This window comes from Seriola lalandi, unplaced genomic scaffold, assembly GCF_002814215.2.
Source record: "Seriola lalandi dorsalis isolate HSWRI2012SDOR001 ecotype SW California unplaced genomic scaffold, Sedor1 jcf7180002054703, whole genome shotgun sequence".
Taxonomy (NCBI): Eukaryota; Metazoa; Chordata; class Actinopteri; order Carangiformes; family Carangidae; genus Seriola; species Seriola lalandi.
The window spans coordinates 1-27,509 of record NW_019525256.1 but is presented as its reverse complement, the minus strand read 5'-3'; the positions used below and the strand labels follow the sequence as shown (position 1 = coordinate 27,509).

The window sequence follows — 27,509 nt, the reverse complement described above, 5'->3', positions numbered from 1 at the left end:
ACATTGATGACGTGCATTCAGCAGCTAATTGCCAGGGGTTGTCTGTGTTGAAAGACAATAACTCTACTTGTAGTTTCATCTGGACATAAAAATGCAAAAGCTGCTGTTCTCTGTTTCGACAGCCGAGCGTCACTGAGAGCTAAAACTGTTTCAAGAGACAGGCTGGCGTACCTGTTCCTTTGAAACTGGGTCTGAGGATATTATAATGATGGGGAAGTGGGCCATGAAATGATGGATAAGAGAGTACAATGTTACTTTGCTTCTGATTTCAGTTTTTTCAGTACGTCTTTTCCAAAGGGTGATCCAATGGACTCATTTTATTACATTGTACTAATGTACTAGCTTTTTTCTTCCCTCTTTTTTTTTATTTTTATAATTTATACATTTTCAAGATTCGGTCTATTACTTGAAGACATTTATTACTTACTTACTGCAATCAGGCTCATGTTTATCTTACGACGTACATAATTGATTACCAAATGCAATGCCAAATTTTGTGAGGTGATAAAAGTTACAGACATTTATTTTATAACTTTACACACACTCACATTTTATAGGAAATAAAGGGACAAATCTTCAAGACCCAAATCATGTCCTAAAGGAACATCATTACCAAATCTGTTGGCAGGTCTTTAAATACAGGGGCTATTTTTAGAACCATAACATGGATACACAAAAAACCCCCCAAAAAACACTTATTTGTTCTCACACATATTACACACCACTGCAATACATTATAATAATAACAATAATAAAAGATCTTTTCTTGCACGTGTGTTGCTATAACATGTACCTCATTCTGGGTTACAACACTTTTTGAAAGCATGAAATCTGAAATTCGGCGCAAAGCTAAACAGCTATTAGGTAAGCCTACATTACAAGTCCCTGCGGTATAAAGTGGGATTCATCTGATCTCATGTCTTAAAATTAAAATGAAGTGCTTTTTTTTTTTAAAGGGACATGCAAAGTAAAACTATGATGAAACATTCAAGAGGAGTCATCTTAAATTCAACATTTGCTTAGCCCAACTCTGTAAATGAATAGCATTTCCTCATTATGTCTTGTCTTATCTCAGGAGTAACCTATGCATCTGAATACATTAGTAAATATATAGTTTTACAGAGGAAAGAACATGTGACTCCACATATTTTTTAGCTTTTCCTCTTATCATCTCCTTTACAAACCTTGATTTGTACAGGAAGTGTAGATACTCTGAAACTGCTTATTTAAAAAAAATGTTTGAATGTTCGAAACAATTTTTCGACCTATACATTAACTCAGACAGAATACACAACATAAGCTTTGTCTGCTATTGCTCATTTGTTAAGTATCCTTAATTTGATTGCAAATCTATCATCTATGCACTAGAGTTCAAACCTCACCTCAAAGGCTGTGTAGTTTGTATTTGATTAGAACTTGCTTCAAGCTTTGAAAAGGTGGAAGATATATAGTCATGTAAAAACATCGTTGGTGCATTATTTCATAGTCTCAAGCTGCTGTATAAAAGTCTATGGGGAAAAGCTTTAGTGACTCTTGATAAAACAAAAAAAATGAGAAGACATGAAAATGACTGGACTGCAGCATTAATTTGGGTAATATTTTCCCTCGGGGCATTTCGCTTCAGGCCATGGGCATCTGTAGTCAAACAAAATCCCTCTCTCTTTCTCTCTTTGTATCTCTTTCTCTCTCTCAGCCTCTCTCTGTCTCTCTCTCTCACTTTCTGTCGCTTTTTGGCGCTTTTTTGTCTGCCTGTCCCTCTCTGTTTTCTCTCCCACTCACCCGATTTCCTCTCTGTCCAACTTTCACAGGACAAATGCCAAAGGCAGTATTATTGTGTCCTCAGCTGCCATCACTCACTGTGTTATGTAAGACACTGCTGATGTGTGCGCGTGTGTGTCTGTGCATGTGTGCTTGTGTTTTTGCCTGGCCTCGGTCCTGATGTGCCTTCCCTGAATTCGCAATCATCCCAGCGTACCCAAGCTGGGGCCACACCAGTTTCAGCTCTACAGATGTATGGTGTGTTTCAGCCTTGACCTCTTGAGCTTTGGCCATGCTATGTTTTAAATCTATATCAGCAGCAGCGCGGTGGAGGGAGTAAAGCTCCTGAATGATCCAGGTTATGGTCCATATTTGGCAGAAGATTTCAGTCCACGTCAAAAAAAACCAAACCAATCCAAACCAGACCAATGCCAAATTACAACATACAGACTGTCATGTCATGTTCTGTGAGTATTTCTGGTTATTGTCTTTAGCTAAAAGCACTTCAATAAAATTAGTCAATAGACATGTTGTGGCCAACTAAATGTTTTAGATCCAAGCTTTTGGAATAAATTTGGAATACATCCAGCATTTCAACATTGCATCATCTGTCATTTTATTTCACTTCAGTTTTTAGGGGCTTTTTCATCTTTTTCACTAAAGGTTGATGAAAAACTCCACCAGACACTTGTTTTATTGTTTTTTGTTTTGTTTTTTTGTTACACGTAATAAATCACTCGACTGTTAACATGATTATGATTTATTATTCAGCATGCATGCATGGAAACATGAAACCAAAGTGTAATTAGCCAAAATCAAGGTATCTCATACTGTCTTTGAGATTAGCCACGAAAAACAAAACTTAACCAGTTCTCATTTTCTATGAAGTAGTGAAGTGGTTTGTGTAGTGTACCGTGCTGGCCTAATTTGCCTTATTACATTGCATTCCTTTCAACGTGACATCTCCATATTCATACATGTTTACATTGCAGTGTGCTGCTGAAATGACTTAGCCCGTTAATTGGGATATGGTGAAAAAAAAAGAAAATACAGAACTGCATCATAAAATAACTTAAATGCACCAGTTAAAAACCTTTAAGTTTTATCAGGACTTCTCTTTCAGGTATGGAGCAGAGAGTTTATTTCAGGTCAAGTTTCAATATTCAGAAATAATTGGATCCATTCTATAAATGGCAGTCTGTTTTCTCTCTGAGCTGTGGTAAAGCATCACAAAGTGAGCGCTTGGTTCTCATCTGAAGAGCAGACGAAGGAGTTGGCCTTGGGCTGCGATGTGTGTACAGGATGGTTCGCGCACACACACACACACACGCACTCTCTCTCTCTCCCTCTCTGTCTTGGTCGCTCACTCACGATCAGCCACACACACACACACACACACACACACACACATACACACAACACATATGTGTGGCCTTTTGGTTCCTTTAGGCTTGATGCAGCTTGTGCTAATGTCAACGTGTTCCATTCTTTCATTCAGCTTATTTTCTCCTTCTTTCTCTCGCTTTACCCTCCTCCCACTTTTTTCCTTCTTTACCTCTCTCTCTCTCTCTCTCTCTCTCTCTCTCTCTCTCTCTCTCTCTCTCTCTCTCTCTTTCTCTCTCTCCAATCTCATTCAACAAGGAATTCAATGAGTAAGTCCTTATTGGATGAAGCTGCTCTGGTGTGAAACATGTTGAGTGAGTTTGGTTTTGCCTGAAGACAAGTCTACCCAGAAGAGCTGCTTTCTTTCTATGGATTTGTTCTCCTTCAAATTTCCTATTTGGTGTCTTTCTGTTTCTTGTTGGTCTCTCAGATCAGTGTTTACTAAGTGTTGTCTTTTCTATACACACACACACACACACACACACACACACACACACCAACAAGAATCATAGGTTTTGTATGGTCTATACAATAGCCTGTGTATGCATCACTGGGTGAGATGGAAAGAACTGATATAGAGAAATAGTCATATCCTCTTTGTGCTATTAGTGGACACTTTGTATTTACAGGCCTCTGCTAAGGAGTCTGGGTAAATGTTTCCCAGGAGAAATTGCTCAGATAAACAGCCATAAAATGGTTGTTTCCTGTGGGTTTTTGCAAGTGGCAATAGCCCTAGAATCTAGGACTAATAGGCTTTTGGTTGCAGAAGAATATTAGTTTGAATAATTTATAACTTTGGATACAGACACGATTCTTGCTTAGATAATAATATGAAACCCCCCTACACAACCCTAGCACACCCACACAGTTGCACGCTCTGATTACTGCAACTACCTTGATCTTATGAGATCACAGTCAGCATGATACCACAGTATAGGATGAACAAAAGTGTTTTACCAGCATACATGTACTGAGCCTTGAACTGGCGATCAATTCTCACAACAAGCACTCTCTGCTTGTTTTGTATGTCTCATGATTCTGAGCTCCACGCAGCAAAAAGGAACAGTAGCTAATTCAGCATACGTAATAGCTAGTTCAGCGTCCTTCATTTTCCAATATGTAAACAAACAGAGGCTTAAAAAAAATGGGGCTCCAGTTGTTGCCCACAGTGAAGCAGACAGAATCCATGGCAACATTAAACTATACTTGTAATTGTAAAAGTTTCTGTTCACACAAGTGAAGACTTTTAATGTTTAATGTATCATTTACAAAATAAATATGAAAAACATTAAATTATATTGAAATTTAAGCTAATTTTCATAGATAAGTAAAAAAAAAAAATTTCAATTTTTTTGACTTTGGTGAATGCAACGTGATTCCATAGAAATATTAGAGCGACAAATCTAAATGTTAAGTACAGTAGAAAGTGTTGCTTCAACAGAGATGTCTGTTGTCCGATTTCGGAGGGGACACATAAAAGAGCAAAACTTTGGGAAGTACAGACACAGAATGGGATGTCAGTCATTATGCATGCAGCTCCAAATGGAAGACCAGTGTCTGGACGCTCACGTTGTTCCCATGGGACTCAGCCTGAAATACTAACGCCCAACAACGTCAGTGTCAATCAGCGAGAGCAGAAAGCTGACAGAGAGAAGTGGGTTGTGGGAGCTGTGATGCACTCTCCTCTCACAGTAATGGGAGTAGAGAATGACAAGCTGGCGTCAGTAGCCTAACATGGGTACAACAACACGAAGGAAAAGCATTCCACTTAGCCATGGAGCCTTGGAGGGAGGGAGGAAGAAAGAGGGGAGGGGAGGCGGACAACTGGGATGAAATGGTGTGTGTGTTTCAGATGAGTTTTGTGCATGCATGAGGGCCCATTTGCGTGTGATGCAGCTAACTCTGTGAAGTAAAGATGACAAGTAGAAAGTGCAAGAATGTGAATGCACATTGGAAATTCAATTGAGGAACCATTTACAGATAAAATAATAGTTAAAAACCTAAAAAAAAAAAAAGGAAGTTCATCATAAGGATGCAAAAATGCTTTGAGTCACACATTACAATACCCATTTGCAACATTGCATACCTAATACAGCTACAGATATTACAGGGATATCAGTGGAAATGATGTGGCACAATCAATTAATTCGTTGACATATCTCTATATTCTCAATTTTCATTGTTCAAGCATATTAAACAATATGAAAATGTGCTTAAATGTGTTTAGATACAGGGTTATCCCTGTGGCTTAATATACTATACCACATTTGGTGTTAGAAATTAGATAAAATTACTTTGTTTGAGGATAGTTGTCTAACAACACAAATATCTGGCCTCCTCCCTGATTTCTGAAAAAGGTTTTTCATAGAGAAAAAGCAAAGGAAGTTGTCAAAAGAAGTACTGGCATCACTGAACGTAAACCATTTGTTTACTGATGTTTTTGTTCCAGTTTCTGTCTGTCAACACTTGACACAAATATCTGTTTTTGGCTTACTGCATGTTCAGCTGCCTTCACCAGTCACTTCGCTCTCTGTGGTGTTACGCAGGTATCATACTTTTTTTTCCCTGTGCTGGGTATATGACATGTTTTTGTGTTATTTAAACTTGAAGATAGTTTTAGTGCAGCATTATAATACTTCATAAGACTAACAATGTGAACATTTTGACCTTAACAGGAATCTCATATTAGTTTTACTGCTATTGATCACTTCGTGATTAAAGATTTTGCATTTTGATTCTATGAGACAGTTAACATAGACAACTTGTCATTTTCTGTTCATGGTCCTTTGTAAGGCCTGTGTGCTTTCATCAATTTACAGTGTTGTACTTCTGAGCATGTTGTCTCATTACTCAAGGTGCAGTTATATTAAACATTAAACACATCAGCGGATACAAGGCATCATGCTACAGGACATATGATCACATGCTACAGCTCATGCGTCAAACATGAAAAGGAGAATGCAAGGATGAGATGTACACATCTCATTTTGCTGACAGATGCACGCATGCATCTACTTGACAGTACATGCAAAGCCTTAGTCATGCAACTCCGCTGTGAAACACACACACATACTTGCCTGAGACTGTGTTGGTGGCTGCCATCAGCATAATTCATTCACACGGGACAGAAAAAAGAGTAAAGATATAAATGAAATGATGAAAATAATGTTATTTCTTTTCTACAATTTAAACCCTAATATTTTATCAGTATATTTTCTGTCAGCATTAACTAATTTTTCATTTAAACACATATCCTACAGTAAACTGTGTCTACAAAGTGTGAAGCTGTCAAAAGCTGCGTTTCCCCCAGCTCTCTAGCCTACTTTTACTTATTCATAGCAACCGTAACAAGTCATCTTACTGTGACTTCTGGGAATGCAGTGAATTTATGGGACCTTGCACTAGTTATTAAAGCGATACTACAAAACTACATTTCTTGTGATGAAGATTGTAAAATATACACAAAAGTTCACCTGCCTTTTCCTCTTACCCTGTTGTGTCATTCCAGTCTTAACGAGAAGTTCATGAATGATAAGTTCGACTAGAGAGAGGTGCAGAGGTAGAGATGTAAAGTTGTGGCTGGCGTTATTTTAAGTCTTAGTAATTCTATGCTAACACTTTTAAATTTGCAGTCTGAATTGGGGAAACTAACCAGTAACCATTCCTAAACCATAAAAGAACAGTTTTACTAAGTACTTTTAAATAGTTTTTTTTTTTTTTTTTGCCATGTGTCTTTTTTTTTTGTTGCAGTGGCTGATGGATGACAATGTCTGCCAATTACATTTTGGTCCAGAGTGAAATATTTTGACAACTGCAGTATTTTTATACTAATATTTACATTTGTGGTGCCCAGAAAATGAAGCCAACTGACTTTTTGAGCCTCATGGATTTTCCTCTAGCGTCACCCTGAGGCTGATATATGTGATTTTTTGTGAAATATTTAAACAACTATTGGATGGATTGTGAATTTGGTACAGACATTTACCCTACTGTATGTCCCTGCAGAAAATTGTTAACATTGGTGATCTTCATCCAGCACCATCATCAGGCTGAAATTTCACTAAGTCTAATTTTTTATTTTAAATCTGCAGAATTACACATTCCCCCAAGTCCTTGTTGTACTGTATGTTTAGTGTCAATTAGTGCATGTTAGCATGCTAACACTAAGCTTAGAGGGTGACAATGTTAAACTCTATACCTGCTAAAAATCAGCATGTTAGCATTTAGATGTACAGTATGACCTCATAAATGTTAGCATAGCTGTAGACTCTTAGTCTTGCTTCAATAAATAAAACAGCTCACGTGGTTATTTATTACATGCTTATAGCATTCTTAGTTTTAAATAGCTGTAGCGTTGTTGGCTAGGGTATACAGGTCTAATGGATGTCAGTCTGCACCTCACACATGCACACACACAAACACTTGCTTGACCGAGTGACGCGAGCGTGTAATGAGATCAATAAGCAATCGCTGGTGTGGTCTGGTTTCACAGTGCATTGACAGGACCCCTGATACACTGATTGGGAACAATTAACGTCAGTGAGCGGCGTTAACATGGTTTTGAGTGATGACGATGATGAGAGCATATCTGAATTCACGTGCGTGAGTGTGTGGGTGGGTGAGTCATCATCATCCAGTCCAGGAGTCCCAACTGTCTCTCTCTCTTGCTCTCTCTCTCTCTAACACACACACACACACACACACACGCACTTTCATAAACACGCACAGGCCAAACCATGCATACACAGGCAAGCTTTGCCAAATCCATTTGGCAAGCTCGCTGTGTTGAGTGGGTAAATGGTGATTCTTGGGGTCACGATGAATCAGTTTTTATAGAAAACATTATGTGCTGTACCATGAATGAAACAATCTGCTGCCCTATGAGGTACAACAGAATTAAGGTATTGAGCAACAGCACTATAACACAGGGATGAGCCTTCCCTCAGATCATCTTACCTTATCTATCACAGAAGTGCAGGGCAAAAATTATGAATGAATGATTTCAAGCAAATTTCACATAACATTTTTGTGGTAAAATTGCTTTGTCTAATGTAATGCACAATTGTACCATTTTGCACAAATTAGCCACAGCATTGATCTCTGGAATACATTTGTATTAATATCATAATAATGATTTGCCCAGTAATCAGAACCAGTAATCAAAAATTAAAATATTTATCACTATCCATCAGGGTAAAACAGAGCAGCATCATTTATTATTATTTTTTATTCATTTTTATTTTACTTCTACAAATGCTACTATATCACTTGATGAAATCAAAGGTGGCGAGATTAGATAAGGAGAGATGAGGAAATGATTCTTTAAATTTCAATTTATCATCATCACTCTTTCTCTGTCTCTCTCAGTGTTATGTCTCTCCTCCTCTCTCTTTTTCTGCCTCAGATGGGATCTAGTAAGAACAGTTGCTGGCCAGTAGGGGTTTGGGTCCGGCTTGCTGGGTTCTTCAGGAGTGGAGTGTCTGAGTCGTGACAAACAGAGAGTCTGTGTGTTAATGTGTGTGTGCTTGTGCCTTTGCGTGTATGCAAGTGTGTGGGTGTGCATGTTTAAAGACAGACTCACAGACATTCATCCAGTCAGATCTTTTGTCCCTTTATCCCTTACATGGCTTTATCACTGGAAGTCATAACATGCTCAGTTACACACTCACTGCTGTTAGTTTAAATAAGAACCCAGGGTTAAGGACAGGTCACATGGTGTGAACAAGATCTACAACTCCTGTAAATAATCCCGAATGGCTTAATATTGCCAGAGTGGATTTCATGTTCAGTACTTGAAGAGCAGTTTCAGGAAAAAAGGGGTAGGTGTTGTCAAAATACACAATGAAATACGTCATATTTCATCATATTTATTTAAAGTATTAATTTTGTTTTCTTTAATGTTTTTGGGCAGCTGAGAAATTTATTTTTATTTTTAGCTCTCAGGCAGTTGTTTTGTTGATTTGTAGCTGTATTCTGATTTTTTTGGTTGTTTGGAGCCGTATTCTGATTGGTTGGTGTGTAGTCATATTTTTATTGGTTTGTTTTTAACTGTATTCTGATTGGTTGGTTTGTAGCCACGTTCTGATTGGTTGATACACATTGCTACAAGTCAACCAACATGGCTACAAATCAACAATCAGAGCATGGCCACAAATTGACCGATCAGAACGTAGCTACAAACTGACCAATCAGAGTGTGTCTACAAACTGACCAATCAGAACACAGCTACAAACCTACCAATCAGAAATGGTGACTAGGGAGTTAGTGCATTTGAGTTAGGGGTTAGGGTTATAAGGCTACAAGGCTACAAAATTTTGGTGGTTTAAGGTAAAATGTTAAGGTCATGGCGAGAAAATACGATTTTGGACTTGTGAACGCGATATCTCTGGAACTCCTCAAAGAAAATCCCCTCAAAATTGGCACAAACATTCACTTGGACTCAAGAACAAACTGATAAAATTTTGGTGGTCAAAGGTCAAGCTCTCTGTGACCGCACAAAATACATTTTTAGCCATATCAAGAATTCACACAGCAATTATGAAAAAGTTTTACATAAATGGATATTTTAAATGAATGTTGATAACAGGGATGTAACCTGAAACTTGTCTGCATGGGCGAGGCATACAACTGCGAGGTGGTAATTCTAGTTTTCTTTTTAAGGAGGAGTGGGTCACAACATCATGGTTGCGATTATTATGGTTTTGAATAATATTTACCTTGTAATGATACGACTGATGAAGGATATGCATTCGTAGACTAATTTTTAATGTTCATTTATAAGTAGTCAAGATTAACAAACAGTATTGGTATTTTATGTCTTATTTCTTACATTCTTGTTTACATGGGAGAATTTGATTATTAATGTCTCCCTAGGAAAAATCCCTAATTTGTAACTGATGATAATTTATAAATGGTTTGTAGCGCGACAAAGTTTGGATAAGTGGTACTTTAAGTGCTAATTTTCTTTAAATTACAAATACATGCAAATCAGGTTAAATTAAAGGTACTAAGGTAAATAAAAAGTTTTGGTGTCTGTGTTTGTATTGTCATGGACTGGTGAACTAATTGTCAAGGGTGCAGTTCAGTGGATGCTGGGACCTTCTTAGGACCTGAAAAATTTTAATGGAAAGGCATTATAAAAAGGTGTTTTCATAAGTCTGTCCATAAATGTAATGACTGTTGTGAATTCAGAGGGTATTTGTGTCCATTCAGGTTATGTATAAAAAATATGACATTAACTGTATAATTGTATAAAATTTTTAAATGCATTTTGGTGTTTGTTTCGCTTTTAGTTTAATTGTGCCGCTTTAGCACACAAGGCTTGTCCCCATGAACAGATTTAAGTTCTGCATACCACAAAAACACCCCTGAGACTGGCAGTGGTCATGTGAATAAAAAGAGCTCCCCCTGCAGTGTGCAGTGTGTTTATGCATGTGTTGACTATCCCAGCAATATAAAATGCAGGTATGTGGGTTAAGATGAACCACCCCTACTTGCACATAATGTTTAGGTTTCTTTTTTTTATGACACAAATTCTTGCGTGAGGATACCGTTAAGCTATGCTTATATTTGCATGAGCGAAATTAGTAGCAGTCTACTTAAGACTGAATGATGGAGCTGTCAAAGATTATGTGGCTCAGATGTGCATTAGGTCTCTGTAATTTCCCAGCCTCTTATATACTTGACTTGAGAAGTGCTTTTGAAGCGTAATGGAGGCCATCACGGGACAGCAGAGCACAGAGGAGGATAGGATTGACAGAAGCTGAAATGTGTGTGTAGATTGTGATAGAAAGAAAGGACACTCATTTGGTTTTCTCAGGTCTGATTTCTGCCATGGTGTGGCACTTTGACTGCATCCTTACTTTAATATAACACCTTGTTTACTGACCCAACTCTTCAACAAGCGTTATAAACAAAAAAGACTCACACAGTATTTAAAAATGAAGCACATATGTTTTACATGATCAAGAAGCTCAATGTGATTCAGCATTACAGTGCTTTTATTCTTCCAAACAACCTCCCTCCCATCCTGAGGGGCTCACATAAAACATGAATCCGCTGTATTAGACAGATTATCTCATCTGCCATTCAAGATGCAAAGTCATCTCCTGTGGATGACAGTTGCACTGTCAGGTCATCTCATTTTATGACATCAGCCTATGAACTATGACAGCTAGGGCAGTCCACAGACGCAGCACACACTCACAGACACACACTGACATGCACACTAGGCCTGGGACCAGTAATTAAATAATTATTATTATTATCAAGAATTAGGCAATATCTATTATTAAATTAGGCATTTCTTTTTGTACGTGAAACATTCTGCACATTGACCTTATGTCATCACTTAAGTAGAGGATACAGCCAAAGCTATGTTTAAACCTTAAGAATAAATATGTCAAGCTTGCCTTCATATGGATGCCATTGAGACTGGTTAATGTTTGTTTGAATAAAAGATTAGAGTACTTGTTCTAACCACATTCAATGTAATTGAACAGGGCAATCTTATTTATGTCCAGCTGAAATCACAAATGAGCTTCATGACCAGCTGAAGCTAATTAACATAATTATGTGAGTTGTCCATGCCACAAAACAAAGCTCTTAGCTTTTGTCTGTAAAATTTGCTAGCCTCTCAAAAAGCCACTCCATATCATTTTGATATTTTAAGAGGAACCTAGCTAATTGCTCTAACGCTGTCAACAATTCTTCTAAATTCAATTAAACTGTGTAATCCAATTGTAAAAAATCCAGACATTTGATTGTCAGAATTAATATTTGATTGGAGAAAATAGCAGCTCTACTGTGGCTGTCTCCCTTGACTTCTGCGAGGGCACAGGCCACTGCACTGGACTGCATGATGGACAGGAGTCACACAACGTCACTTTCACTGACTAAAAATGAAACGTATGTCAAGCTGCAACAACTGTCTGGTGATGATGGCTGAGAATTCACAACCCACCAAACAAGCAAGACAGTGAAACATTGGCGACTCCATACCTTTGAAGTGGCGGTGAAGTCGGATTGTCTGTCTGTTCCTTGATTATTTATATTCTCTCAGTCTGTAAGGATCCACAGATCAAAAGCTATAATGGTTTTTTCATAAAAGTATTCCATTGCAGATAGTCGGGCAACTTCTTCTTTATTTCTTGTTCTTCTCCTTCTTCCTCTGATGTTGTTTTTTTTCACGGTTGACAAACAGCTTTTAGGTGCATTACTGCCACCTTCTGAGTGTGGATCAAAATGATCCTAGTAAATTACATTCTTCTGCTAAGTCCGGTCTTTTCCAAAAAAAATAAATATAGCCCCATCAAGTTTGATACAATGTTTTTCCAGTCTGTATTTGAAAATCTTCCTGCTGGTTCTGAGGACAACAAATAATTATATGTCCTTCCTGTAGACTACTGTTACAATACTCACCAGTAGGCAACTTCTTCTTCTTCGCTTTTTCCAACATGACAACAATTTTTCAAGTTCCGGCTGGGGGACCTTAGGTATGCTTGTTTTGGTTAGTTTGCTACCTACAAATTGGAAGTGTCTCCACAATGTTCTGTTGAGCTTTCACCCTAGGAGGGCGAGTGAAGACAGGAAGCACAAAAATTTGAAAAAATTATGACAGTTTCTCCCTTGTCATGACTCTGGCCCGAAGCCATGGGAAAGTCCTAGGGCAATGATTTTAGGTACCACCCACTATAAGTCAAAATGTGAATGGTTTATTCACCTGCTATTTTCAAAACAAACACAAGCAGCTGTGGGGGCTTCGGGCATTCTGTCCATTCTGTCTGTTGTGAGAAGGTATGCATGATGCATGTCATCCATTTGCTTGGTGTAATTTTGGTCTGGTACAAGACTTGTTCAATACTTGCAAAAAAACCACAATGCACTTCCATTGGCTTTGTTATTTTATGTTATGTTATTTATTTTAAATCCAGTGACAGGACGTTAAGAAGGTCACAAGCTGGTGATTATTATGTCAACATTTGTTCCTAGTTGTGGTGACAGGCCCTGTTAGGCAAGGAACAAAAATAATTGAATGCAGTGCAGTTTAAAGCTACACTACACAAATTTTTACAATACAAAAATAAACTCATTTTATCTGGCCGTATCGCACAGTGGGGATGCAACAGAAAAAGAACATCCTGCTGATCCTAACTGAGATGCCATAACTTCCAAATTAACTTCTGCTGTCAGATATGATTAACCAGCACAAAGCCATCTCTTCATACATGAAATGATTAATCAAAACTTGTGCAAAAAGCTCAACTTCTTCCGAAAGAGCAGCTGTTAGTTCTCCATTTCATCCCCTCTACACCAGCTGTTACAAACATGAAATGTATGTGGGAGGAGTGTACACTTTATTCTATGTGTCTAAATTCAAACCGTTACCTCTTGCTGACATTTATTGCCACTAGCTGTCTATTACAGCTTTAATTGAACCCTTTTATATTTTGGGAAGTACCCTTGGTGGTCATTTTATCAGTGAAGACTATCAAATTCATCCTTATGTGTCCAGTCTGGGATGTGTTGTGTTTAGTCTAGCTCAGAACAAAGCCTGAAACCAGGCTTTCCAGCTTTGTTAAAGGTGCCATCCAAAAGTTTCAAAGCAACCATAAAACCCCATCAGAAACTCATCGCCTGTCTGTGAAATTAAATTACACTTTTCTCATATTGAAGAAAAATGAAAAGTCATTGCACTGAGAGGAGCACCACAGGGTGGTGTTGGGTGGGGTGTCCGGGGAGCCATAAGCCCATCTGAGCTTGTGATGTGTCCTTTTCTTTTTTCCTCAACGGCCGCACCTGCATTTGTTTCATTGGGTTAACAGAGAGAGGGATGTAGGGAGGCGTAAGTAAAGGAAAGACAAAAGAAGTGAAAGAGGTTCTGTGCTCAGATAGTACTCTACAGAGTCACGGAGTGAGCAGGTTTCTGACAGTAAATTCTGTTTTTATTCTTCTGTCTCCAGATTATGTGCCAGCCAGAATGGGACTACAAGAGAGCTTTGAGCAGATCCCAGGTCAGTGCAGCCAAGAGGGAAAGGGGAGGAAGGATGTGTGTGTTGTGTGAGAGATGTATGTGTTGTCCTTGGCTTATTGCAGTAGAGTAGCACTTTACTTGTTACTGCAGGACATTTTAAAACAACAAATTTTAATTCATTTTTTGAGACAATGAGATGAGAGAACAACATTATAGCATATTTGGCCATAAATGGAAACTGTTTTAAGTGGCTTTATGTAATTCTTTTACCACTAGGGGGCAGAAACACATCACAACAAACTCACAATAGCGTGCATATACATGTTATGACTAGTGGGAATCATCTTCATGCCTACCTGTTAGATTGTTGAATTAAGTCAATTTCACTTTTCTTTTTTGCAGTTCTCTTTGGCTTACTAAATAATGTGACATTATTTAGTCTCTATGCCATTTTTTCTCTATGGGCAGATTGCGAGCAGAGTTAGCCCGTGTGTTACTAGTTGCTGCCTATGGTTTTATAGAAGGCAGCATTGTTTTGGTTTTGGCTTGTCCAGATGATTACAATACCTAATGCCTGAAAAGCTGCTGAAACTTGCACAGATCAGAAAAGTTAGGTGTTGATTTTCAGTAGTATCAGTGATACTAGCAACAGTTTCATTGAATAAATGTTAATATAAAAATATTGGATTATCAGCTGATCTTAGTTTAGTGGTTCTCAGACTATGCTGGTGGAAACCTGTGACTGGGGTAGAGGCTACTGGTAGTAAAAATACAAGAGTGCCTTTATGCTAGCAAACCTGTTCAGATTCAGCAACAACAAACCTACCATCTTAATAGACTTTTAATAAATCAATATGTACCTCAGTTTCCTGTTGTAGAAAGCTCTGTAATGATAATACTCAGGTCTCGTGGCTCGGTTGTCATGCATCACCTGCTATCACCGGAAACACTTGACAAGTGGTAGGCGTAGCATAACTGTGGCCAACTGAGCCCCAAACAACTATGTTATGGTCCATAGATGAGTCACTTTGATCTTTGTCCCAATGCACTGTATCCTAGCAACCAGGTATTTTCAATACAACTGATTTCTGTGTACTGCAGGTCTTCTCATCACCGAACCACTGGTGAACATTTGCCATTGGCAGATGCAGAGGCAGGGGTGGGTGGAGAGGACAGAGGGAGGTTCATGAAACAGCAGAGGAGAGGAGAGCTGAGGAGAGGAGAGTGCGAGGAAGTGTTTGTGGGCTACATTATTGAAATGTCAGTTGCTTTGGATTGAGACTCTTAGCACTGTGACATTTGAACCACAGTTGGAAGGAAGGAAAGTGAGCATAAAGCTATTGTATCATCTATTGGAATCTAGTTTGAGTGGTTGTGTTCAAACTGAACACAAATGATGCAGAGGAGGCACTCAGCAAGTATCATGGGACGCCATCAGGACAATACACATCCTCCTAAACAGGTTCAGTATTTGTTTAATTGGAGACATTCCCCGCTGTCTACATGTGCATGTATGTGCATTTACATGTGCTTTGCTTTGCTTTGTGTGTGTGTGTGTGTGTGTGTGTGTGTGTGTGTGTGTGTGTGTGTGTGTGTGTGTGTGCGCACATGTGTGCAGAAAAAGGAAAGCCATTTAATCAGTAATGATGAGATGGTTTAAATAGGACAACTTGAAGCAAAGTCTAAATTAAGCTTCTTGATACAGCCTAGTTTTGAGGTCAGTTACACATGTGAGAGACTGGTGTTGAGGAGCAGGAGAGTGACGCCACTGTTGAAAGATTCACTGTCACTATTGTTTTTAGATGGGTGCCATTTGTTGAGCAGCATGTCCTGTAAGGGTGGATGTGGCACCTATATGCATTATATCTGTGTGTTATCACAAGACAACACTATTTATGCATTTTGTATTTTTGCAATCTTCAACTCAAACTGAAAGAACAGTTACATCAATATCTATTGATTATGCATCATTCTAACTCATCGTGAAAATCAGAGGAAGCGAGATTTATTGCAAAAATGACAGTTACAAACAAATGCGGCCATCTTGGCCGCCTCAGCAAACTCCAGTAACAACACATCTCAGCTGGCTTGCAGGCCTGCTAGTCATTATTAACAAATCAATAAATACATTTGTTAAGGATTAATAGCCTCGCAACTGTGAGGCAATCCTGCTGTGCAATCCTGCAACTGTTTTCTATTCTGCAAGCATCCTCCTGTATTCAGAACACGAACTTGGCCTCTGGCATGCTTTGCTGGCTACTACTGCTTCAGCATTCATTCTTAAAGCTGAGAGAGGTGTAAAGGCATTCTACATATTTGATACTTTTTGTCTGTACAATAGGTGTAGTAGTACAGAGACAATGGGCAGACCCACACTGTAGTGCTGTATTTACAGTGTAGATGAGACTGCGGAGGAGCTCAGCTGGCCTGCAAGAGTGAGCTGTTCTCTTTTTCACTTGACTGACCATGGCCTGCCCGTGGACTCAGCTCCTCCGTGTCTATTGCTCCCTTTCTCTCGCTCTATCTCTTTTTTCTCTTTATCTCTCTCTCTCGCTCTGCTTTCACCATCTGCCTTTATGCCTGAACTGGCTACATATCTCCTAAATGCCTCTCAGGAGATAGCTGAGGGGTGGTGGGAGAGAGGGAAAACGGACATAGTGGGAAATAGTAGATACGCAAGAGGAAAAAGAAGAAGACTACAAGAAAAAGGAAACTTGAGGAAAAAATAATAGAGAGAGAGAGGGAGAGAGTAAGGGGGATGCCGTTATGTTTCAGAGCCAGTGTCAGCATTGAAAATCTTGTTTGGTATCTGAATCATCACCATTTCTGTTGAATTGGATTAAACTTTAGTTTTGTGATAATGTGCATCCCTATGATAATAGCACAGACATGCATGTGTGCTCAAAGGGAACAGTCACACAGTACGCATGGTTCAGGGATGATAACTGAAAACATAACACAGCATTTTAAACGCATGGGCTGTCTTCACATAATTTTCAAGTGCAGGTTCCCTTTTTCTGTGTGGACTTGCTTATTCAAGCTCCTTGGTAATCACCTTTAATGAAGTAAGAGAAATGATAAAGGAGATTTCCAGTGGTGTAGGATTTAATTCTCTGCTGCTTTCTTACTTTTCATGGCCAAAAAAATATATAATGCAATCTTAATCAATGAATAGTCCAGCAATAACTATTGTAAAGCTGTTTTTGTGGATGCAGTAAAAGTGTGACCACATATTGTATGTATCCATCTAAATGCCTAACACTGGCCTGGAGAGTGATTCAAATCAGTTGTTCTATTCTTAGAGGCTTAATGTACACAGATCTTATTTTACTTATCTGTGTACATCATCACAGAGCAGTGTTTAATATTGTCTTCTGTTACAGTGCACTGCATTTGTTGCGGGTTATGACTCATCTTTCTGTGTGCAGCATGTACTGTATTACCCTGAAAGCCTGACAGACTGATCCCAAGGGGCAACTCTGGTACATGCATGTCTGTGTGTGTGTGTGTGTGTGTGCGTGTGTACACTCATCTACGTGCGCCCACTGTTGATTTACTCATTGACCATTGCTCCCCCTGCTGTCTCCTGTGGGCCTTTATGCTGGGAGGAATCGATAACCTTCTCCCTTGCCTTGCCTTTCCACCGTGGCTCTACCAGAACAGCACTTTGTAGCGCTCCATAGCTCAAGTGCTAGTGCACGTTGCACTGAATGCACTTGCAAATTCACATGCACACTGGAGGTTGTTTTTTTTAACTCTAAGTTAAAATGCAAAAATCTGCAAAAATAAATATCAGAAGTATTCTAACAGAGAAAAGTGCCGTAAAAACAGCTGAAACACACACACACACACACACACACACACACACACACACACACACACACACACACACACACACACACACACATTCAAGCTCCCTCTATCTCGCTCTCTCCCTGACATTAGCTGAACAGAGTCCATTACTGCCAGGTAATGGGTGAATGTCACAATAGCAGGATGTCATAAAGCTCTGGAGTGGTCTAATGGGTTTTGTTCAGGTTGAGGTGACACATGCACACTCGTTCATGCACACATACAGACATGTGCTCTTCCAGGAAACTATCTTCCTTTGTGCTTGATGCACATTTACTCATCACATCACAGCCCTGAGCCCTGACATGTTTGAAGAGCTAATACAATCTGTTTAAGGAAGCAGATTATGAGAATCACCTGTCACTTTGTTTGAATACAGAGGGGTGGTCCTGCTCTTGTTACCTTTTATGTTCCCCCTTTACACTGACCACTTATCTTTATCTTCTTCTACAAAGATTAAGCTCTACCCCTGGCACAGATATGGATGTGAGCAGGAGAAAAACTGATAGCTTGAGCTAACTGAGGACCACAATAGAGTAGAGTGGGTAAAAGGTGTACAAGTAGAGAACTTCAAGGCTCAGGATATGAAAAACCACTGAATGAAATCGCAACCGAAGTGAAAAAGTTTGGAACAGATACAAGCAGAGTGGCAAAAGGAGAGGTTGCTGCGAGTCGTTAAGCCCAGAGTATTAGCCTCAGGGGACAGGCAGATGGGGGAGTAAAGGCTGATCATGTGTGCTCATTTGCTTCATGAGTTGGCACAGTGGGGAAGAGAAGAGGATGTGGGAGGAGAGTGAGGGTGGAAGATGAGAAAACATCAGGGCAAGTTTGAATGTCTTGATTCAGCTCTCCTATTATTACCTCTAACTAGGAGGTTATGTTTTCACCTGTCTTTTTGTTGGTTTGTTTGTTTGTCAGCCGGATTACACAAAAAGTACTGAACCGATTTGCACCGAACTTGGAAATGGGATATGGCACGGGCCAAGGAAGAACCCATTATATTTTGGTGCAAATCCGGTTAAAAGGCCAGATCACTGTTCCTAACGCTGTGAGACAGGGCATTCTTTTACACTTTAATGAATTTCTCAGGAAATAATGTTTGGATCTTGATGTAAAAAAAAAAAATAGAGGCATATTTATGGTGTTGAGATCTATGACTTCAGATAATGCCTAATCTAGATCTGACAGACATGTGTAGGATTGGTTGGCCTTGGCGGAGGTATGCGTTTGTTTTTTTTAATTTGTCAGCAGGATTACACAAAAAGTGCTGAACAGACTTGCACCAAACTTGGTGGAGGGATGGGTCATGGGCCAGGGAAAACCCCATTCAATTTTGGTGCAGATCCGGATCTTTTACTTCATTCAGAATAAATATTATTTTTTTCTAAGAAGTCTGGTGTATGAAAAGCCAACAATGAAAAGGGATACAGCTTTTTTTACAGTTGACAAGAAGTTCCGCATTGGTGGTCAGAGGAATTGCTTGTGTAAATACAGCAGTCTGTTCCTCTGTTTGATTCACTATCCTCCTCCAGACCAGGCTCCTCATTCAAATCTTCAGCAGGGGGGGGGGGGGCAATTTGGAGGGGGTGTTTGGAAAAGGCAACCAGACGCCCTGCAGGACTTTTGGAACCACCTCCAACACCACCTCCTGTAGACTGAGCAGGTTGCTGCATCTCTGTCAGGGTCCTGGCATAAAGTTTGCTTTAAAACCACGTCAACCACACCGAGACACTGCACTGTAACTGATAATAAGGCCTGATTCCAATCTGGCCCCTAGACCCTCCCACTCTGTGACTAAGTGTAACTCTGTGTGGAGTGACACTTGCAGCTGTGTAGGGTTTCTAAATAAAGGTGGAGGGTATAAATACACCGGAAAGCTTCGGGCTGCCCTCACCTTTTACAGCGGAAACAGGAAATTCGTTGTTACCTAAAATATTTTGGAGGATATTGTAGTTCAGTAACTGAGTCTTATGAGACTCATCTTTAAATCTTAATCTTAAATCTTTAAAAACACAATTTAAACAATTATCTTCCTTCGGAATTTTTTTTTCATTGGTTCAGGTCTTCAGTTGCCTTGCATCTTTTCAAGGGAAGTTTGTTAGAACCTTTTTTCCAAATTTTTTTAGATTATTAAAAAAAAAAAACACATTTTCCTGATTGCGTCGTTAGGAGATTTGTTAATTTTCATGGACAAATTGTGTCTTTAACTTCCTCCAGACTCATTTATATGGACTGACTTTACTTACTATATGCTAAATTAGCATGCATGCACTTTTACATACTGTACATGAATAATAATTGTGTGTGTATCTGTGTGTGTGTGTGTGTGCGTGTGTGTGTGTGTGGTTTCAGAGTGTGAAGAAATTGATTATAAACTAAAGAGGAGCTGATTAGCACATGCTGACATTAACAGTGGAATCCATTATTGAAACCACACATGGTTGACCTTTGACACAGATGAGCCTTTGGGCTTATCAGTCAATATGTTGAATCGTTGTCAGCTAACTATCGGCAGGAGTGGTTGTAGTTGTAGGATGTCTATTAATTATATTTTCATAGTCAGTACTCCGTACTTACCTATTATGTTCAACCCGAGTAGCTGTCTCCCAACACGCTACATACTACTTATTTTTAACTGTAAGATGTTTGATTTAGTCTCCTACAGTCCAGGGGTACATGTGCTGTCTCTAGTACAAGGGCAACCATACTGTCTTGGTGTGATGTTTGATCACTGCATCATCATTGCATTAGACCAAAGAATGATTATCTGATTGTCTTTCACCGCCCCTCCTTCCCTCTTACATTCTCTTCTAGTCTTCGGGCACCAGTGTGGTAGTGGACATCGCGGTGATGGGTGAGGCCCATGGTTTGATCTCAGACCTGCTGGCAGACCCCTCGCTGCCCCCTAACACCTGCAGCTCTCTGAAGGCCGTCAGCAACCTCCTCAGCACCCAGTTCAGCCTCCAGCCACTGCACCGGCCCCGCATCCCTGCAGACACACACATCTGCTCTGACTCTGAGGAGGGGCCCGAAAAAACAGAGAGACTTGCCATTCCAAAGGTAAAAGTTTGTCTTTCATTAGGTGTTTGAGATACTGTCCAGTGGCTGAATGTCAATTTGAAATTCCAAGGATTAAGGATGCAAACCGGAAATTCACCAGCTACTAGGAACAAGAAAACAACAAAAACAAGAAAAAAAAGTTTATTCTGTCTAATTTTTTGCTTTTTTTTCTTATCTTCACCTCCATGGGCCTTTGGATCATTCACATTAAGCAATTATTCCAACATGTGTGCCATTGATTAGATACCACTATTCAGAGTACTCCATCAAATTAGTATTGAACTCATATAACACCCAGTTTTACAGTGTTATATGAAAGCATTTTTCTGCCTTTTCAAAACCTGGCGCTTATATTACCCAGAGTGCAACTCAACTACTGACAGTTTAGTCAGAGATTTGGATGTGTTAAGCTAGCTAAGCCCCAAGCAGGTAGCCTCAAGCAGAGATGAGGAGCAGGCAACTGAAGTCTGGTAACCTCATTTCTTTCTAACTCTACAGCTCCAGATTTTTTTTCATTTTTAAACTTGCAGTCTTCAGACCCAACCAGAGCAATTCATGAGACTTCACACAGCTCCCTCTGGAGCCCAAAAGGCTTTATACAACTTTTTTCATGTATACAGTAATACTCTCCAAGTCTGGTAAACAGATTTTGATGTGTGAAATCGGTGAAGTTCCCCTTTAAAGTTGAAGAATGTTTCCCAGTTGGAAGCAAACATCACAACCAGTAAAGGAGAATATCTGTGAATGAGAGAAGTTAGATGTGTTGTGTTCATATAACCAGCTGTATCGTTGTTGCCTTTTGCTCTATTCTCGTTGTATGCTGCAGGACATATACAAACACGTATGCCCAGGTATACTTCATCCTGCATACATCACCCCCATTTCTTCCCTCACTCCTGGCGTAGTGTGGGGCTCTAATGTAGCTAACAATGACGCACAGGCTTCCAGGGGGCTTTTTAATGTTTTACAAGACTGGTGCTTCAAAATATATGCAGGCACTTAAGGCTGTAAGGAAACTAAATAAAGCGTGTGATGCAATGCAGGGTAGCCTACCAGGAAAGTGACTAGCAGCTTTAACGCTGCCTGAGTGCACTCAAATGCTCGCCCCATGTAGTGGAACTCGGTGAGATGCTGCCTCATTTCAGCTCATTGGGGATTTGTGAGTCTGCATGTGGCAATGGGTTAAAGTTGGTGATTCAGCTGACTTGTGCTGCCCTGTTGTACGGCTCTGAAGTAAGGACAGAAATAGCAGTTACATAAAGGTAGTCAGAAATGTTGGTGACCTGGGGCCATTTTTTACTCAAGTTTTTGACTTAGACTATATGACAGAGACTTAATGAAAGATCACATGTAGCAATCCATCATAGTGAGCATCATGACTACTTTTATTTTTTTGTCAGCCACATTATTGTTGCATAATAATGTAGAGCAGAGTGTTTCAGACCTGCACTTAAACTATATTACCAACAAAAATAAAATTCACAGTAGCAAAAGCAGACACGACGTTCAGAGCATTAACAGCATGTGCCCTTTCTCTCTGTCCTCATATGTCACTCTTTCACACACTATTAGAGGTCTTTGATTAGATTTTTCCTTCACTGTAGGAGAGAAGCAAACCACAAAGGAATGTGAGGTCATGTGTGTGTATCTGTGCATTTGGATGTCAGTGATGCTTGTTTGTGTAGTTGTCTGCCTAAGAAGTGGATAGATAAAGAGAGATTAACATTTTTTTTTATTTCTGTAGTTTGTGAAATTTGAACCTCTGCTGCCCTCTGTATTCTTCTCTCACCATGTGATCTGTGTGTGTGTTTGTGTGCTTTTTTGACAGCGAGAGAGAGAGAGAGAGGGAGGGGGAGAGAGAGAGAGAGAGAGAGAGAGAGAGATCGAGAGAGAGAATATTTTAGAAAAACATACCAACTGTACAAAGATACAAGCTGACAAATAACTGAATTTAGCCCATGGCTTTACAACAAAGTTTACAACATTGGATAGATATACACCACAGGGAAAATAGACATGTCTCCTTTCCACTCACCATTCTGTCTTCCATATGCTTATGAAAAAAACAGGAATGAGCTGGAAGAAAAAATATGGCATCTTTCTAGTTTGATGTCTGTACTTTTTTGATGGAGGAGAAAAGGAGGCACAACAATTGCTCTAGAAAATTAGGTCTATTTGCTATTTTAAACATAGGCCTAAGGCTGAAATGTCTAATAAACAGAGCTACAGCCTATGGGACATGACATTGTAATATTTGGAAATCATTAAAATTATATTTTTCAGATTATCAAAAGTTGTGATTATTAAATGTCAGTGGATATGGAGAAATTGAGCAAAAGTGAAAAGACTTTTCTTGTCTCATCCACGTCTGTGAAAGTTCTGTGAATGTGTTTACATGCCTTGTGTGTATCTGCATTACAGCGTCTAAGGCGGAGTCTGCCCCCAGGGTTGCTGAGGAGAATCTCATCAACGTGGACCACAACCACCTCAGCTACAGGGCTGCCCACCATCGAGCCGGGCCCTGTATGCCGAGACCGCTCAGCCAGCATCAAACACACCACAGACAGGTACCGTCATTCACTGACTGACTCACACACTCACTGGAACCAAGAGGAACAAAATAAGATTGAGTTGAAACAAATCAAGATGATGTTACAGAGTTACTGTAACTTATTTATCTGACTGTTTTCTTACATCAAACCAGTGAATCATGGAACAACTCAGTGATGATGACCATCTCGAAGAGCCGCTCCATGTCTGCCTCCTGTGCTGCCTCCGTCACCTCCAACCATCTCTACAGCAAACCACTGGGAAGACCAGGTGTGTGTGTACAAACCTACTTCACACACTGAGTAACAGTTGAGTATACTGAGTAAGGTATTAGAGGTCTTTGTTTACATCACTTTTTTGTTTTAAAATTGAAAACAATCTTTTTCAGGTTTCCCCCCCTCCAACGTATCACCTCTGGGCTCTCCGTGCCCATCTCCTCCCGTCCAGGGCACTCCTGTCTCCAGCCCTACGATAAAGACATGTTCCGTGCAGCTTCCTGAGCCGACTGGGCCACTAACAGAGCGGGATCCTGGCTCTGTGGCCCCGAAGAGCCATCACAGAGCCTTAACTCATAGCCAGAGCGCCCCAAGCTCCACCACCCCTCATTGGCGGCCTCCATCACTCTGCGGCAGGTAACATGCATCCAATCACACATCAGATTACATCTTAAAGATCAAATTCACTAATACTGGAATACGGCTTTGAAAACATCTGTGCCTATACAGTATATATGTGTATGAGTGTACATTTGTGTGGAAATAAGTCACCTCATTAGTCTTTACTGAGAGGACAGGAGCTGTTTCAATAAGCAGACTAGAGAGAATGAACAGGATGGACCAGAGTTTGTTCTTTGAACATGCCAGTGTTTCTCTGCTCTGTTTCTCTCAGCTGTGGCCGGCCGTTCAACAATCGACTAAACCATGGGGTAGAATCTGTCGACAAAGGAGACAGAATACCCCATCCAGGTAAACAGCAGAGTACAGCCTGCAAGCTCTTGGCTTATATTCAGTATTACACATACCTGTCCACTTCAGCTGGAAAACATGATAATAATAAGCATAAACCCAGTCACCTTGAAGGTTTAAAATTGCCTGTTCGATAGAGTGCAGTAAAACCAGTTAAGAAGTTGAAGTTTCTAGTTCAACAGACACATCTGTAAATCTTAATTAAGAAAACAATATGTTTTACAACCATATTCTCCCAGTTTATAATTTGATTCACTCATACTGACCTTCTCCACACTTGTCCTCATTGTAATTTTAAACAGTAACCAGGATAGTTAAATTAAAGTGCATATTTGTAAAATGTAAAATGTAAATGTTCCCCCCAGATGAGCGCGCAGTGGCTTCATCAGACTATGACAGCACCTACGACAGCACCTATGAGACCAACCACAGTGACAGCAGCGACTTTGCACAGAATGAAGAGGAGGGAGAAGTAAGCAAGAAGCCACCTGAAGCAAGGGAAGGGTGCAGGGAGTATCCAACAGAAGGCATTCTTCTTCACCCTCTGCTGCCATCACCAGAGGTAGGTGATCAAAAAGGTTTCATTTGGCATTAAGAAGTCTCTGTTATCTATAGTGAGCTTTAAAATATGCTTCAAGATTCTTCCAAAAAACAAAAAATAAAGATAATGGATTTCTGCACAAGGAAGATGCATTTCTTTCTCCATAAGAGTGAATGAGGAGTTTCAACAATTGAATTTTCACAATGATGTAACCTTTACTTACTGTCACCGCTCCTCTGTCATCCCCAAACCTTACCTGTCAGGATAAACCGATCTTGGCCCTGGAGGCTCTAGTGATGCCAGGCCTGGAGCCTGTGATGAGTCAACTCAACAACTGGAATTTTCCGATTTTCAGTCTAGTGGAGAAGACTGACGGCAAAACAGGCTGCATCCTCAGTCAGGTAAACACTACTTAGTGAGGCTCAAGGGCATAGGTTTAGTCTCAACATTGCAAGGCCCCAACAACCCCGCCACCACTCCAAAACAAAGAGACTGACTTTGTAATGTATTCAACCAAATGGTTTATTAACATATCAGATCTGAATTTACATTCAGGAATACCCATACACAAATGTAATATACAGTATGTCCATGTGTTGAATGTCCATATATGAAATATATGTACATATGAAGTAAAATCATATCTGCATTTAAAGTATAGCCTATATGTAAAAATTACACATTAATCCTGTTAGAAATTGGAACAATATCATAAATTGACATATGATTAGCTTAGAGAAACATGTATTTTAGTAGGTCTGTTTATATTATACACATATGTTACATAGCTATATATCCATCCCAACACCATTCAGTATATGTTGATGTTATATATGTGAATATAAAAGATAGACACATTTGTTTAAATTTACTAAGAAATTATTTAGAAAATCATATGCAAACACAAAGAATTTTAATAAGCATGTTGTTTTAATAAAGTTGCATTTTACTATGAGTATTTCATATATGTTACAAACGTATATCTTCATATATCCAGAGGATGTATATATGTCATAATAATATACAGTATCCCCTTAACACATGGTAACATCACTTTTAATATAGGGACATATATGTCATATGTATGTCATAGGTCATAGTATACTCGGGCATAAAAATGTCATAGTATAGTACGTCATAAAAAACTCAGTTTAGTAGGGCATAAAAAGTGATAGTATGTGAAGGCATAAAAAGTCATAATATAGTAAGTCATAAAAAAGTCATAGTATGGTAAAGCATAAAAAGTTATAGTATAGTATGTCAGTAAAACCGTCATAGTACAAAAAGAAAGAAGAGTCACAATTAACCTATCGGCATGTCTTTGCACTATGGGAGGAAGCCGTAGTACATGGAGGGAACCCACTAAGAGGGAGAGCATGCAAACTCCACAAAGAAAGGGCCCAAACTGGAATTCAAACGAAGGGTCTTCACACTGTGAGGTGACAGTTCTACCCTGCCTCCCTATTAAAAAGACATATTATAGTAAGGCATGAAAACAACACAGTATAGTAAGGCATAAAACGTAAAAGTAAAAAGTATTTTTATGCCTTACTATACAATGACGTTTTTTGACATTTTTTGCCTTATTATACTATGATGTTTTTTTTTATCATTTTTATACCTTACTATACTATGTAGGTTGATGCCTTGCCATACTATGACGTTTTTATGGCCTTTTATGCCTTAATATATTATGATGTTTTTTTGAATTTTTTGCCATACTATACTTTGACCTTTTTTGACATTTTTATGCCATCCTATAAAATGATGTTTTTTGGCATATTTATGCCTTACTATACTATGTAGCTTAATTCCTTGACATACTATGACGTTTTTATGACCTTTTATGCCTTAATATATTCTGATGTTTTTTTTAATTTTTTGCCATACTATACTATGACCTTTTTTGACATTTTTAAGCCATCCTATAATATGATTTTTTTTGGCCTACTGTACTATGTAGGTTCATGCCTTGCCATACTATGATGTTTTTATGACCTTTTATGCCTTAATATATTCTGATGTTTTTTTGAATTTTTTGCCATACTATGCTATGACCTTTTTTGACATTTTTATGCCATCCTATGAAATGATGTTTTTTGGCATATTTATGCCTTACTATACTATGTAGCTTAATTCCTTGCCATACTATGATGTTTTTATGACCTTTTATGCCTTAATATATTCTGATGTTATTTTGAATTTTTTGCCATACTATGCTCTGACCTTTTTTGACATTTTTATGCCATCCTATGAAATGATGTTTTTTGACATATTTATGCCTTACTATACTATGCAGCTTAATGCCTTGGCATACCATGACGTTTTAATGACCTTTTATGCCTTAATATATTCTGATGTTATTTTGAATTTTTTGCCATACTATACTCTGACCTTTTTTGACATTTTTATGCCATCCTATAAAATG

The 27,509-nt window shown here is 39.1% G+C and overlaps 1 protein-coding gene across 1 annotated transcript in view; it reads left to right on the top strand.

The window, feature by feature from the left end:
• The window catches only part of LOC111668131 (cGMP-inhibited 3',5'-cyclic phosphodiesterase 3A-like), a gene marked incomplete at its 3' end in the record, with an annotated part of 37,344 nt that extends 11,862 nt beyond the window's left edge, over positions 1–25,482 (top strand). The window contains exons 2-9 of the mRNA XM_087178719.1: positions 14,103–14,153; positions 20,780–21,025; positions 23,447–23,592; positions 23,730–23,845; positions 23,964–24,207; positions 24,464–24,540; positions 24,906–25,102; positions 25,345–25,482. Of these exons, the coding sequence (XP_087034845.1) occupies positions 14,103–14,153; positions 20,780–21,025; positions 23,447–23,592; positions 23,730–23,845; positions 23,964–24,207; positions 24,464–24,540; positions 24,906–25,102; positions 25,345–25,482 (1,215 nt within the window). The remainder of the gene's footprint in view (positions 1–14,102; positions 14,154–20,779; positions 21,026–23,446; positions 23,593–23,729; positions 23,846–23,963; positions 24,208–24,463; positions 24,541–24,905; positions 25,103–25,344) is intronic.
• Between the last annotated feature and the right edge of the window lie 2,027 nt (positions 25,483–27,509).